At 40.1% G+C, this 15,690-nt stretch overlaps 1 protein-coding gene across 1 annotated transcript; it reads right to left on the reverse strand.

Moving 5' to 3' along the window:
• Nucleotides 1–214: 214 nt before the first annotated feature.
• Nucleotides 215–2,669, reverse strand: LOC111583110 (transcription factor 15-like). The gene is made up of 2 exons (XM_023292048.3): nt 2,006–2,669; nt 215–1,076 (listed from the first exon to the last, which is right to left on the reverse strand). Exons 1-2 carry the CDS (start codon nt 2,489–2,491, stop codon nt 1,017–1,019), a joined length of 546 nt encoding a protein of 181 aa, XP_023147816.1. The 5' UTR covers nt 2,492–2,669; the 3' UTR covers nt 215–1,016.
• Nucleotides 2,670–15,690: the final 13,021 nt, after the last annotated feature.

The raw sequence follows: 15,690 nt of genomic DNA on the forward strand, positions 1-15,690 counted from the left end.
ATAAACTCTGCCAATTTTTGATTAGTTCATATTTTGCTTGGAAGATCTAGTATTGGACAGCTACTCGCAAAACTCACAGAGCTTAGAGTTATAATTCCAAATATTACAAAATATTTCAAAACATGTCAATTACACCTCCTTAAGGATAGTCTGTGCATTATAAATGAAAATGATGTTAACAGGCTTGATCAAGGCAAAATACAAGAGCCACATCTATGTAAAAATAAATTTAATTTCAAAGTAGAGAGCAACAAGTAATGAAAGAAAACAAAGTAGAGTCCCACTGATGCGTCCTGTTGCATTCAGCGCCAGTTCAGGGAGGTTGGAGTGGTTTGTCCTTTTCACTCCTGCAGAGGCTCAGCTGGGTGAGTGTCCCCAGAAACATGTTGAGGATTTAACAATTGTCTTATTTGATCTTAAAGAGCTTTGCAAAGGAGTGTATCTCAACCAGTGCCAAACCCAAACGTCGATAAGATGATGGGTACCAAAGCGTCTCCAGATCCTGCCGCCATTTTTTGATCATCCGCAGTTAAGTCACACACAGACCTGAAACTGATGATAAACAAAACCTCTGGAAGCTACGACCAACAAATAAGCCGAATTTAATGTGAAGAGACATTAAGAGAACCCCTTTTGTTAACATTTAAGTCATTGTTTAGTATTCATAAGTGACTACCATCATCCAAAGTGCTGCATAATCATAAAACCATCAGTCGTCCAGAGCTGGTATTGATTTCCATCTGAGCTTCATCATCATGTGATTCGAATATCCCTGCATGACATTTGATAGCAAACACTGGACCTACTGTATCCGCTGGAGACACAGAAATGGTTTCTGTGCCGATCCTCCCATCTCACACTGGGTTTACTGACCAATCAGGCAAATGCCCAGAAAGTCAGAGAAGCTCTTTAAGACCGCTGTGCTGCTGAGATGCTTCAAGTGTTTAAGGAATGACTGCTGGAGGGATTTTACCCCCCCGACGTCTGCTCTGAAGAGAAGATCCCATCAAACGCTTTCACCGTCTGCTTATTTGTCTGCTTGTGTGTATTTTCACACAGTCTCGTCTGTATTTAACCTGTGGGGAAAGAAGGAAAATACCACCAATGTCAGTTCAAACTCTGTCATGGACACCGTGCACGTATGGGAAATAACTCACTCCTAAACGTCTTCAGAGTACATAAATAGATTCAGTGCAATTATCTATCGAGAATAAATATAAATACTGTCTTCCTTTAAAGGATATATCCATGCACTGAATGATATGGCACTTATAAATAAACTAAATCCCAACAGAGAGATCAGAACACCAACATGGATCACATCCAAATTCACTGGGATGCAGGCAACTCAATCCAAACCCCACAGTGTCAAGTTAAGCTGAGCAGAGACATTTTTCAAACACAGTTGTCAATACAACACAGAAAGTACCATAGGGGGGGGGGGGGGGGGGGGGGGGGGGGGGGGGATGATGTTAAATTAGTAGCTCAAATCATTAAATTTTGGTTTAAATTAACATAATAAGGCAGAAATAAAAGACATACAGAACAAAAAGTAAAATATGATGCTGTTCAGAAGGCCTACAGTACTTGAAAATAATATTTAATGAATGTTAATGTGATGTTGAGTTCACTGGCAACTTCTGAAACTGGTCAGACCCATTTGTAAATATTTTACTCAAGTTATTCACCAGTGCAGTATAAAGTTTTTATAGGAAAAAAGGAGGAAAAGATGCATTTTTTTTTGCTTAAACTAATAATATAAGCATTTATTAATTTAAGCATTTAAGTCTCACCAAAATTTCCATCCAGGTATTCTGCAGGGAAAATGGTGCACTAATGACAGGCCTGAATGTTGAAATTGTGGAATTGTAGAAGAAATATCTAAAATATATGTGCTTTTCCAATAAAATAATACAATTCTGACTCTGTTTCCTGAGTTGCGGGTATATGTGACCATGTGAGGACGTGTCTGGAGCGTTTTTTTGGGTTTTTTTGTTTTTCTTACCCCTTTTCGTTGGTTGCTGAGGCAGAATGTGCAGATAGTCCGGGGCTGTTTTCCGTCTCCACTGCCCTTCACCTCCTTGTAGACTGCGCTCAGACACGGCTGCCCGTCCTCCCTGCCGTCCCCGACCACCAGCACGTTGGCCAGGTGGGAGATGTAGCTGGACGCGAGGCGCAGCGTCTCGATCTTGGAGAGTTTTCTGTCCACCGGCTCCGTGGGGATGAGCGTCCGCAGCGCCGTGAAGGCCGTGTTCACGTTCTGGGTCCGGTGTCTCTCCCTGGCGTTGGCGGCGTTGCGCTGGCGGATCACCACGCCGCCGGACTCCCGCCGGTAAGTCTCCCCGGCGGCCCCGCAGCAGCCGTAGCTCTGGTCAGTGCTGCCGTCGCTCTCGCTGCGGTTCCCCTCCTCGTCGTCCGACATCAAGGTCAGGTCCGCGGGGTAGGAGAACGGATGCGTGGACACCGGCCTCAGCATAGCGAAAGCCATCATAGGTAGGCAAAAAAAGGGAGAAAGCGCTCACAGGGGAAACCAGTCCTGTTGTTTATTTCGAGCAGACAGCAGCTGCGTGCGCTGGAGAGCCGTGCGTAAAAGGCGCTGCAGCTCCGAGGTTCAGCCAGCAGAAGTCCCCGCTGTGTTCTGACACTTCCTCATAGGAGCCTCCGGTGTGGGAGTCATCATGACACGGAGCGTCTCTTATAGCGGCCACAGTAGCCTCAGCTGGGAGGGGAGGAGTGGAGCAGATGCTGGGACTCCTCTGTTCCCAAATGTTTCGGTCCTAAAAGTCTGGCGTGGTGAGGTGTGGACGCAACCAAACTGTGTGCGCCATTAGTTTTTACGACTGGAGTTAGAAATAATTGACATTGACATACAATTATTTCTGCATTTTATTAACACAAAGACATGACAAACTTTGACTTTGGGTTGATATTTTGGTGAAAGATGAGATCAGCAGTGGTGGACTGTGACTAAAAAGCTGCATTTACTCAGTTATTCCAGATCTTTATTTCACTGTATGATGCTTGACAGAGGATTTTCATCTGGCAGCTGTAGATCCAATGTAGCTTATGACTCATTTAGAGAATATGATGCACTGCTATAGATTAAACTGCACTACATGCATTCTTTTAAGATAAGAGGCCTTTATTAATCCCAAAGTGGGGAAATTGGCAACTTTGACTTTTTATTTGGTCGTTTTCACTTAAATATTTTACTTTTGCCTGTGCAGTATTGTGAATTTTACCTGTCAAAGATGTGAGAAACACCCAGCACCCTCCAACATTAAATTAAATCAACAAGTCTGAGCATTTTAACCTTTAGGAAGGGACAATTTAGTGTAGCATTAGACTACAATACTCAACCAGCTATATTAAATAGTGTTACTGACTAATTTTCCAGTATTTTAATGATTCCGTCCATGTGATATTTAGAGGATTTCTCTGTTGCTGTAAAGGTCTGGAATCAGACCATATATTTCTGCCGTGGCCTATAAACTAAACTAAAACATTTCTCTGACCATTCACTGAATTATTCTAAATGCCTCCACACACTTGAGAAGAAGAAAATGAGAATAATCTGTGATCTTCAGATTCAAATGTAGGATTACTGCACACAAAGTCATGAAGCTACCCTTAAAAGCAACTAAACAGTCACAGAATACATGAACTTAAATATTGTTCTTTACATGACAGGGTATAAAGAAGACCCTCCATTGTCACCTCCTTTATTGAGCTGCAGCACCTACACTTGACACATGAACCATGAACCAGGTTGTGTTTTTCAACCTTCTGATATGTATTTAGCTTATTTGCTTATCGAGTTCTAAATGCATTTTAAAAATATGTAGACACGTGGTTCAACTGGCCTAAATGGAACTATCCTTTATTAAAAAAAATAGTCCTTAGTCCGTCCACTGTAGCTACAGATTCAGATGCTCCTGAAATTTGCTTTATTACGCTTGTAGACTTCAGTGTTTTTAGTGACATGTGGTCTAAATGCCATGCAGCTTTAGTGACTTGTGGCGTTGTGCTTCACAGACATCTCATGTAGGTCAGCACTTTGGAATTTCCTCTCAAATTCTGTTTCAGCTACGGCAGGATTTCTTCACCTTTTATGATCTGTTTTTAAGCGTCAAAATTCCCATGATTCCAGCAATTAGACAGTTGTCAAGTGAATGTGATTTAGACAAAGGATGCTCCAAATGATAGATAGATAAATAGATAGATAGATACTTGGAGAAATTTAAGCCACCCAGTACCTCGCACATGTTACATTTAAGAATAATAAGGAAAATAGCATGTAAATCATTGGTAGAACAAATAAAATAAAAAAACAATAATTCTTGGCCCACCAGGAGTGCAAGAATGCCTCCTTAATGGTTATTGTTATGTCTGTTTTTATACTGTACTTAGACTTGTAACACCTTTTTGATTGTAAATACCAGCACAATATAAATCTGGAAGTATGATCAAATCGGCTGAGTTGAAAATATACATACAGCAAACTAAATTATCCAGGTTTGTGATGTAGAAAGTTGTGTTGATCGAATTTTCTTTGCGGCATGACCTCTAAACCTATTGTGAGTGATTACAGTTGACTACAGCTGGTGACTCCTCTGACATATTAACTCTACATAGTTACTTGGTGTTGCAAGTCTAAATATTTGCTTATAAAAAGGAGTGTTACAATGCTAAGTCCAGCATATAGACAGAAATAACACCAAGCATATAGGAGCGGTGTTTATGTCCTGGTCTACGAATGATTGTTGGGGTTTATTTTACTTCTTCTTCTTCTTCTTCTTCTAGCACAAATTGCATGTAATTTTCCTCATTTTTCTTATATCTAACGTGGGAGCTACTAGGTACCCTGAAATTCCCTTCTTCTCTGGATGAATAAAGTATCTATCTATCTATCTATCTATCTATCTATCTATCTATCTATCTATCTATCTATCTATCTATCTATCTATCTATCTATCTATCTATCTATCTATCTATCTATCTATCTATCTATCTATCTATCGGTGCAAAGCCATGCTGGTGAAGAGAAAGTTAAGGTGCTAGTAAAAACAGATGGTGCTGGTACAACAAAAAACAGTATTTAATAGTCTAAATACAGTAGAATAAGAAATATAAGAAGAAAAATCAGTTGCAGGAGATTGCTTGGGCCTGGTGGACAGTTGGTGGATTATTGCACATTTGAAGTGATTCATTTCAACAATTTCCGATCTGTAGCAGCGCAGTTGGCCCCGGCGCTGCTCCTGTCCTCAGAGGACCAACGTGACCAGTGGCTCTACAGTTGCCCCCTCTCAGTTTGTCTAATGGGTTAAGTGCTGTGGGTAAATAAACACTCAGCAGATGCTGGAGGTGATCAAGCCTGAACTTTTCCTGGTGGAAACTAAGCAAATGGCTTCCAGATTGACTGGTGCTGCTGGAGAGGGGCTGTTTTAACAAACACAACCCGTCCACACATCAAACCCCGGCACCAGCGGCCCCCAACCCGCCCCCCGACTCCTCCGGCTCAGCTGCACCAACAACGCTGTGACCTGTGTGCAACCTGGTGCCGCTCATAAAGCAGGACACCATGGTGTTTTAGCATCGCCCGGCCAGCCAGCAACACGACCCCGCTGCACTTTCTCTCCCACAGCACCATCCACCGCTTCACAGTTTGGAACCGTAAATCCTTCACCCGCCTCACCCGCCCAGCCCCTCACCCCCTGCATCAACTTAAAGGAATGCCATTAAATGCCTGTTGAGGTGATTAAAGTCCTAATGAAGTGTGCGGTGGGTGGCATGTGTGTCAGAGAAGACGTGAAAATGGTCCTTGCTTTATTATGTGGTTTCTCCAGATTATTGAGGCTGATTCCAGTCGCTCTGGGTGTAAAAGTTTTCTGAATGAACAGTCTGAACACAAGGTTTAAAGCTGCATTGATCTAATTTTCCTGTATTAAAAGTTAATTGTATTACTATGTAGCCATGTAGCTGTGATTTACGATATTACCATCTTCAACCAGCTAACCTGAGTGAAACTTTTTAGCCCATTTTAAGTCTTTGCTTTGGTTTTACAGCATCTTTTTGCTGTTATTCCATCTAAGAGCTCAAATCAAGCTTGTTTCCAGTTGTTTTCTGTCAAAAAAGAAAATAAAAATGCAGCACCTGACTGGACATTGCCAGCCAGTGCAGTTCAAAACAACAATCATCTAGTGGCTAATGAGCCAGATAACAGAAATACATTCGGATGCAAGAACACCTGAAACAAATAAAACATGTTTGCATACTAAATGTGGAAGTGGTTCTTTTGCTGACAGTTTTTCAGGGATGAGCACATTCTAGATGATTTCTGCCCCCAAGACACCAAAAAGAAGTAATTAATAGACCCGATTATTATTCCTGTGAAGGGAAATCCCTGGTGGATCTAAATACATTAATGCTTGCTGCATTTCTCTTAGATATTCTGCTTCTAGAGTTGTGGCACTACATGCTGGTTCACTCTTACTGGAAAAAACCTAAAGGGACAGAAAACATGATTAATATAACTGTTACAGGGATGCATTTCCTGCTATTATAAATCAGAATGCTTGTTTTAAAGCAGGTTTTACATTACAACAACCTGACCAAACTAAATTTTAACCAAACTGTCATTGGAGGAAACATTGCTTCTAAAATTTGAAACAGGTTTATTCTCCAATAAAGAGACTCCTGGGACAGTGTTTACGATCTTATGCAGTCTTTACCTGGTGGATCCTGACTGTGAACAGACAGTGAAGTGATCCAGAGTATCAGCAAACCCAGCTAGAATTATTTAGATATTTTTGCAGCTACACAATCTTCACACAGTGCCCAATAAAATGCATTTATCTGCAGGTTTCACTGCTTGTCTAACCAAAACATTGAACAAAAAGTGGAGAACTCTATCTGAAATGAACAACCAATCCAATGAAAGTGTTTCTCATTTAAACAATATACATATAAGAATATACAGACAGCGCAGGTTTTCCAGCATCAGGCTTTATCCCCCTGCTGCACAGTGTAGAGTGACGAGACAGTGAGGCCTGTCGGTGTTAATGCTGTAGTGTCTCCTGTGAGGGAATCTGCTGGGAAACACTGCAGTCAGATAACTTGACTCATCGGAAACAGCTGCAGTGGAGAGAAGAGCCCCTACTCCTAGCAGCCTGCTGCAAAGGGTCTTTTATTATGTACTGATGTTTGTGTGTATTTATGAGATGGAAAACAGCCGACTGACAGCAGACAGAGTTGGTGGGGCTGAAATATACTGACATAGTCTGAATAGTTTCAACTGGGGTTCACTGTACATGAAAACAACATCTCTTTTGTCTTCATAAAGAGCTGCTGTACAACTGGAACAGCTCCAGAACAATAACTGTTGGTGCAAAGCCCCTCGTGGTCATAATGTTGCAGTGAATAATCCTGAATTCCACCTGAAACCACCTGTTATACATAACTGTGATGTCCTCATCTTTTCCTTGTTTTTATCTGTTGGATATCAACAGACGTGACCAGGTTGTCTCGTTTAGATATTTAGTTGAATGCAAGGAGAGACTATGATAGAAGAGAGTCCATTTCTCCAGACGGACACTGAAAGTAGCCCATGAAAATGCTCTTCTAGTGATGTCAGGATGAATCACAGTTGAGGTTTCTGACTCATGACAGTCAAATAGAAAAACACACATTAATAATTCATTTTTTTAAAAAATGTTGCTGCTTTAAGTCTTAGAACAAAACCAACCAAACTGGACAGTAGATGGCTGGAATGTAATGAAATCAATTGTTTTGTCATGTTTCATGAAAATACTTTATTTTAATTTCATATCATTTTAAAGGTAAGTTAATTCTAAATGATTCACATTTTGTCAGATTTTGCAAATATCTCCTCATGGTCTGCTAGCTGTCCGCTCTGTGCTAACTATCTAAATAAGCTAACCAGCTAAATAGCAACAGTTTTTCTCCAGATTCACAGACTCCAGCTTTAACTTTTATATTGGGAAAGTGTGTCTCATTTCTAGTGTGCAAATTCTGATAATGTAAGAAAATTTTCGGTTATCTGACTCAACCAAAAGCTTAGATACAGAGATGAGCAAACACTTGAATACCCAACTCTGTCTCATTACACTCCTGTACAGCAGCAAAAGCAAACTTGTTAAAACACATTTGTGACCAAATGTTTTCTATCAGCACAATGAAGAAACATAAATTAACTTGCAAATATGTTGATATTGAATCGATTAATCAAGTTTTTTCCCCCAAAACTGTGGATCTTGCTTAAAAGTTGAGCACTTTGTACACCCGTCCATCCGCCCCACCACCTCCTGCTGACTCTGACCATAATCCAGCCAGTGATTAAGCAGCACCTAAACATTATTATTATTATTGTTAATATAATAATAATAATAATAATAATAATAATAATAATAATAATAATAATAATAATAATAATAATAAACTTGATTTATAGGCACCTTTCAGAACACTCAAGGTCACCATACAGAGGAAAGAAACATTCAAATATACAGTATAAAATGTAAAAAAAAAAAATTGCGAAAGCAATTTAGTTTTTGGGGACATAATTCCAAAGAGGGGCTGCACAGTGGCGTAGTGGTTAGCACTTTCGCCTTGCAGCAAGAAGGTCCCTGGTTCGCGTCCCGGCTTTCCCGGGATCTTTCTGCATGGAGTTTGCATGTTCTCCCTGTGCATGCGTGGGTTTTCTCCGGGTACTCCGGCTTCCTCCCACAGTCCAAAAATATGCTGAGGTTAATTGATTATTCTAAATTGCCCGTAGGTGTGAATGTGAGAGTGATTGTTTGTCTTTGTATGTAGCCCTGCGACGGACTGGCGACCTGTCTAGGGTGTCCCCTGCCTTCACCTGAGTCAGCTGGGATAGGCTCCAGCCCCCCCCACGACCCTAATGAGGATTAAGCGGTGTATAGATAATGGATGGATGGAATTCCAAAGAGACAGAGTTGGAATAGCGCATCAACTTTGTTATGTATCACCTGTAAAATGGGGCAAGATGTATTAATTAAATATTCTGATTTCTCTGAAATGTGCTTCTGACATGAATTCATTTATTTCACAGCTTGACGGTATGAGTTCTTAAACAACTACATTTGTGTTTCGTTAGCTCCTTATATCAAGTTTCAAGAGCCATATGAGGGCTAAAACTGTCCAAAAACCATTTTTTTCAGCTCTTCACTGGACACTTTTGCACTAGACAGACTGCAAAAAAGGAAGAAAAAAATCCTATAACCTCCCGCACTGCCTGTAGGCCCCAAGGTCCTATTATCACACTTGACCTTGTTTTACGGCACTTATCCAGGTTGTTTTCTCCCGACTAGATCCTTGCTTGTGTTGTATCTACTCTGAGATGTACGTCGCTTTGGATAAAACCATCTGCTAAATGAAATTGTAGAAATGGTAGAAATTGTATCTCAGCTTTGCAGTTTTAACATTAAGTTCAAGAAGATATTTGCTAAAATCTGGGAACACAGTAGCATTTTTAAAAACAACATCAGACATGTAACAAGAACCACAAAGCAGTGACAGAATCTGGCTGCTTTTTGAAAAGCAACAGGTTTTCATCCACCCTGGAGATTGATGCAACATAGCAAGGTTTTCCAGGTGTATTCATTAGAATTTATGATCTGAAAAGCAACAGTAGTACCAAACCTGACAACCTAACCGTGATCACAAGACTCATAAAGAATAGAATCTGGGATTGAGGCAAGCCAAAATGTCCATACTTAGGCTTATGCATCAAAAGTACAGTCATGGTTATGGAAGTCTGACTCACCAGATTTACTGCTGATAAAAGCTTGTCATTGGCCAACACATTTCACATTACTTTCTCCTCCCCTGCTGCTGTGTTGCCATTTTCAAAAGCCCCTCCACCACAGAACACAACAACAACCTGAAAAATAAGTTTTTCAAGTTTTGCCGAAGGTTCAATTCGAGTGTTTGAAAGAACACCGTTGCTGCTTCCTGTTTGTAGATCTGCCCAAGACAATTGTAATTGGTTTTAATAAAAAATACAAACAATATTTTACATTTTGTCCCAGATAAAAGTGTGATAATGAGGTGCAGCCAGACCAATCTACAAAGCACTGTGCTAGAGAAGGGGCTGGGTTTGGCTGAATGTGAATAAACTGGCCGGGTGGATGTTGTCTCTATAAAGCAAAAGACTGAGATTCACATGTACACTTTTGTCTGTGGTTTAGGCAACAAAACTAATTTATAAATGAATATTATGTTCATCAGAATCTGGTTTCAATTATATTTTCTGGAAATTAGTTGTGTATAAACATACTTTCTTACAGAGCGGGTTGTTTCTGTACCCAAGATTTTAAAGAGTTTTGTATTTTGCTGTGTTCTTCATCATCAGACTGCAGTAACAACTGATACAGTCATTTAAACCCTCAGTTAACCCAGATAAAGACTAAACGATATATTCATTAGTCCAGACGTCTCCTTGGGTAAATGAGCTGGGAAAAGTAAGCTACTGTAACCCCCCAGTACGGTAGCAACGGTATTATCTTTCATTTGACTTTTAGTGCGACCTCGAGATAAGACTCGGCCCATCTTCCTCTCATCCCGACACCCTCCTCCACCTTCTCCCTCGCATTTTTCTCCGTTTCCCTCCCGATCGTCTTTCACGGCCCCTGACAGTTTGAGCCATCAGGACAGGTGGCGGAGCGAGTCAGTAAAAGTTCAACAAATGGCCTCAGCTACACTTGTCTCACCTCTCATTTGGAGGATGACATGAAAACTCAAGTCTTCGTTTGAAGATGCCAGGTTGTCCTTTTATTTAAAATGACATCACTGTCAGGGATGAGTTCCAAATGTGGAAATGACAGTTTTATAGGTGGATTTTTCTAATGGTACACTTTGACCCGCTAAAGGTAACAGCAGAGTTAAAGTATAAAGCCTAGAAGAAGCAGGTGTTTCTTGAACCTGGAGCTGAAGAGCTGGGGTGTCATCGTTTCCCATGGGATCCCTGAAGTCCCGCAAACAGGCAGAACATCAAGTCAAGCCCTCACCATGCAGGAAGTTAACTCACACGCAAGGATTCTTTTGGAGAAGACCACCGCTGCCTTTAATGTCCGCCGTGCCGAGCTCCGGCCCACGTCTGTCGGCTTCCTCCAAAGCCGCCTGGGACCTCCGATCCAGGGGCCTCCACAGGTCACCAGATTTTATCACACCAGAGAAATCTACAAGTTGGCTATAAACCCTTGTCGTACATGATGTAAGCGACATGGCTCGTGATCTGATAAAGGAGGCTATAAAAAGGCTCATCCGTTTTGGCCTTGAGGCCATTCTGCCTGCTCAGGACATGGCGGTCATATCCTCCATGTTGATTGGCAAGCAGCACTGACCTACAGTCTGCTCCTTTGTTTGCGGTGGAAGCTTTTTGTTTGCCGACATGTACAGTACAGCATAACTGCTTGTTTTTATGGCTGTATCCTATACTAGTTCCAGAGTCTGCACAGAGGAGACAATGCTATACTATACAAAGATTCATGCCCATTTCTGGCAGTTTTTACACTCCATCGATTGTTTTTTCTGCAGTTACGCTACATTAATGGTTTAGTCAATAGAATACTAGAAAAAAAGTTTGTCCCAACTTCCCTGGACCTGAAGTGATGTCTTACAAACCCAAAGATAATAAACTTATAAACAGACTGTAAGCAAGTCAAACCTCATATTTCAGAAGCTGAAATTTGGCAGCATTGGGTCATTTATTTGTTCAAAACTGCCCATTTTCTGCCCTTTGTGTCTTTTTTGTGTTCACTTTCTGTCTTTTTGTGGTCATTTTGTGTGTGTTTATGGTCATTTTTTGCCCATTTGTGGGTGATTTTGTGTCCCTTTGTTGACACTTAATGTGGTTTCTTTTCCTAAACTTTAATTGTTTAGTCAATAAAATACCAGAAAAAAGGTTATCCTAATTTCCCTGGGCCTGAGGTCTACCAAACCCAAAGATAATAAACTTGTAACCAGACTGTCAGCAGATGAATTTTCACATTTGAGAAGCTAAAAATTGGCAGCTCTGGGTCATTCAGTTGTTCAAAACTGTACATTTTCTGTCATTTGTAGTCATTTTCTTTCATTTGTGGTCATTTTTTTTGTCCATTTGTGGGTGATTTTCTTTCTCTTTGTTGACACTTAATGTGGTTCCTTTCTCAATAAAACACCAGATGAAAAGCTTGTCCCAAAATCCCCTTGACGTGACGTGATCTCTTCAGTATCAAAAATAATAAATAACCAGACTGGAAGCAAGTGAATCTTCATATTTGTAAGGCTGAAAATCGGCGGAATTGGATCATTCACCTGTTCAAAACTGGTCATTTTCTGCCTTTTGTGCTCGTTTTGTGTGTGTTTGTGGTCATTTTTTGTCCATTGTTGGTGGTTTGTGTCCCTTTGTTGACGTTTTATGTGGTTTCTTTGCCTTAACATTAATTGTTTAGTCAATAAAATACCAGGGGAAAAAAAGCTTGTGTCAACCTGAGGTGATGTCTTCAAGTTACTGTCCCAAACCCAAACATAATAAATTTACAACCATATGACACTTTAATACTCTAAGTAAGGGAATTGTCACATTTGGAAGCTAAAACATGGTGGAATTGGGTCTTCCAGTTGTTCAAACCTGAGCTAGAAGTTGTGTTGATGGTCCAAAAATACCTCTGTAGGAATTATTTAAAGGAACCTAAGATTAAGCAGATTAACACAACAATATAACTAATTTTCTGTGATTGGAAATGAATAAAAAATAATGCAATTACGTTTTTTCAAAATGTATAATCTTTGTAGTTACCTCCTCAGCATTTATAGAGACAAAGATGATAAAAGTGAGACTTAATTAAACAGTAAAGTTCTGGCTGTAAAACTAGATTAATGGACTGAGAGACACTATAAAGCTCTGTGGACCTGAGGGGACTGCTGAGTTGGTGATGATTCTCTGTAAGTTGGTGCGACCAGTATCCCATTACACTGAGCCATCTGATTCATTGAAAACACCGACTGCTGCAGCTCTAATGTGGTTGGATATGTGTGGAAATAAACCCTTTCTGCAATGCTACTATGGTTTTATGCACAACACTTGGACAAAAGTTGATCTTTAGCCCCAGAGTTCATGACGTATTTTTATTTTCCCATCAGACTGAGCCAACCTCGAGTGCGTGTTGTGTGTATGTACACATCCATGCATACATGAAGACATGAATATGTGTTTTGAATGGTGGCCATTGTGTCTGAAAATAACCATCTCCCGTCTGCAGTCTATTGAGACACATACTTGCATTTCCCTCGAGGGGCTGCTGAGGGTTCAGCCCTGTCTGGTATGGACCAGCAGCTCAGTTCTCATGACACCCGACCCAGAGCACATCCTGTGGTCAGGCTGCAGTGCTGTGAAGATCCAGGATCTGATCTTGGGGACAGGGTTAGGGTTAGGGTTAGGGTTAGGGTTAGCGTGGACGCTGCTGACACACCCTGCTGCAGAGCTTCAGTTCCTGAATGTGGCTGTTTTGAGTGACACATTAATCCTCTTCATGAGTGTAGAGTCCTGACTGTTCCTGGAGAGGACTGATTGTGGATGTGTTGTGTTTATCTAGTTGCCCCCTCTTGTGGTCAGTAGAAGCACTGCAGCTGAAGGACATGGCCCACGGAAACTGAGATGTTCTAACCCTGACATTCTCATCCTGCACATTCACACCAGTCGGAAATGTAGAAGATAAATCTGAGAGCTGCTAAGATAAGACTAAAAAAATATTACTGGTACATGTTCACATGACCAATGTAATCACTGCTTTTAGGGAAATGTTGGACTGGGAGGGTAAAATTGCTGTTTGGTTTAACTATCTGCAACTCATACTCATGTTAGAAACCTCAAGATTATCACCAGGAACAAAAGAAAGTAATGTATGATTTAAGTATTTGACAACCAAAAAACCTATTTACCAACACCAGGTTTTTGGTCTAGCTTCTGGCCTGCACTATTTACATCCTACAGCGGCTTTTTAAAGTGGAATTAATTGTTTTGTGTTTCTTTGTGGTCATTTTCTTACCTTTGTGGTCATTTTGAGTGTCTCTGGAGTTGTTTTCTATCTGTTTGTGGTCATTTTGTATCTCTTTGTGATCGTTTTGCATTCCTTTGTGGTTATTTTATGTCTCCTTTTTGTCATTTGTAATTGTTTTAGTCCATTAGTGGTCATTTTCTTTCTTTTGTGGTCATTTTGAGCCTCTCCGTGGTCATTTTGCATCTCTTTTAGTTTTGTATCTGTTTGTGGTCATTTTGTGTCTCTATGTTATCATTTTTGCCTCTTTGTGGTTGTTTTGTATCTGTGGTCATTCTATGTCTCTTTGCAGTCGTTTTGTGTTCCTTGGTGTTTGTTTTATGTCTCCTTGTGGTAATTTTTTTGTCATTTGTGATAGCTTTGTGTCTCTTTGTGGTCATTGTGTCTCTTTGTTGTTGTTTTGTATCTATTAGTGATCATTTTATTCCTCTTTGCAGTTATTTTACATGCTGTTGTTTTTTTTGTGTTTTCTTGTGGTCATTTTATGTCTTTATAGTCATTCTGTGTCATGTTATGTTAATTTTCTGTCACTTGTGATCCTTTTGTGTCTATTTGTGATTTTTTTTGCTCATTTGTGTGTGATTTTGTGTCTCTTTGTTGGCACTTGATGTGTTTTTTTTGGCATTCCAGTGACTGATGATGTCCTTAGTTCAAATGTCTTGTCACCAGAAAGTTGTCAGGTGGGGTTTGTTCAACTTAACTTGACCCTGTCAAGCCATCATGGTCTATTAGATCTAAAAATTCCATCTCTAGAGAACACAACACCTTGAAAGTGTTGTTTCTTTTCAAAACAATAGACTGTAAATATCCCAGCATGCATTGAGTGGAGGAAACACAGATCCCCTGCTTGAAGTTTAAAGAAATGTTGAAACTGGTGAAATTCTTACATAATGTTGTCTTGGGAGGAGAAAACCCAGGACAATTACCCACATAACTTACTCATTAAAACTGATTATAACTGATCATAACCTTTTTGCCAGAAGTTAAGTTGTTGCTTTTTACTGCTATTTGTACCGTAGATTTTTTGTGTTGGATCTGTAGTAATTTGTGTCTTTGTTCAACATTTGCAACATATTTCTATCTGACCTACTGCAGCTGTGTAGCAGTAAACTGGGCTACTGCACAACATCAGTTATAGCATGCCAGTGGTGGGATTACACTTTTATTTAGGAACAACTCTTCTGTAAACGATTACAATTTTAAATTAAATAATTACATTACAGTTTTTAATCCCATTTGGGATTTGTTGGTCTGACAAGCAGTTGGCAGAGAGCTGATATCACTTTGGTATGTGTTCAGCTGACACACTAGTCTGGTATACAACAGAAGTGAAACATCATTGAAATGTCAAATATTTCCAGATTGCATCACCTTACAGTAACTGCATTAATTGTAAGTTTAACATTCGAATATTTGTCTTTATGTCAAAATAATTCTAACAGTCTACTTTTTACTATCATAAAAATACAGGCCCCACAGTAGGAAATCAATGCAATGAAGGTCAGCTCACCTTTCTTAATTGATATTATTTCATTTTTTTCAAAACTGTGAGTCCGCTTTTATTTTTGCTGGCAACCTCAATTCTGTTGCAGTGTTGCATGAATTTCTGGAG

This window comes from Amphiprion ocellaris, chromosome 5, assembly GCF_022539595.1.
Source record: "Amphiprion ocellaris isolate individual 3 ecotype Okinawa chromosome 5, ASM2253959v1, whole genome shotgun sequence".
Classification (NCBI taxonomy): domain Eukaryota; kingdom Metazoa; phylum Chordata; class Actinopteri; family Pomacentridae; genus Amphiprion; species Amphiprion ocellaris.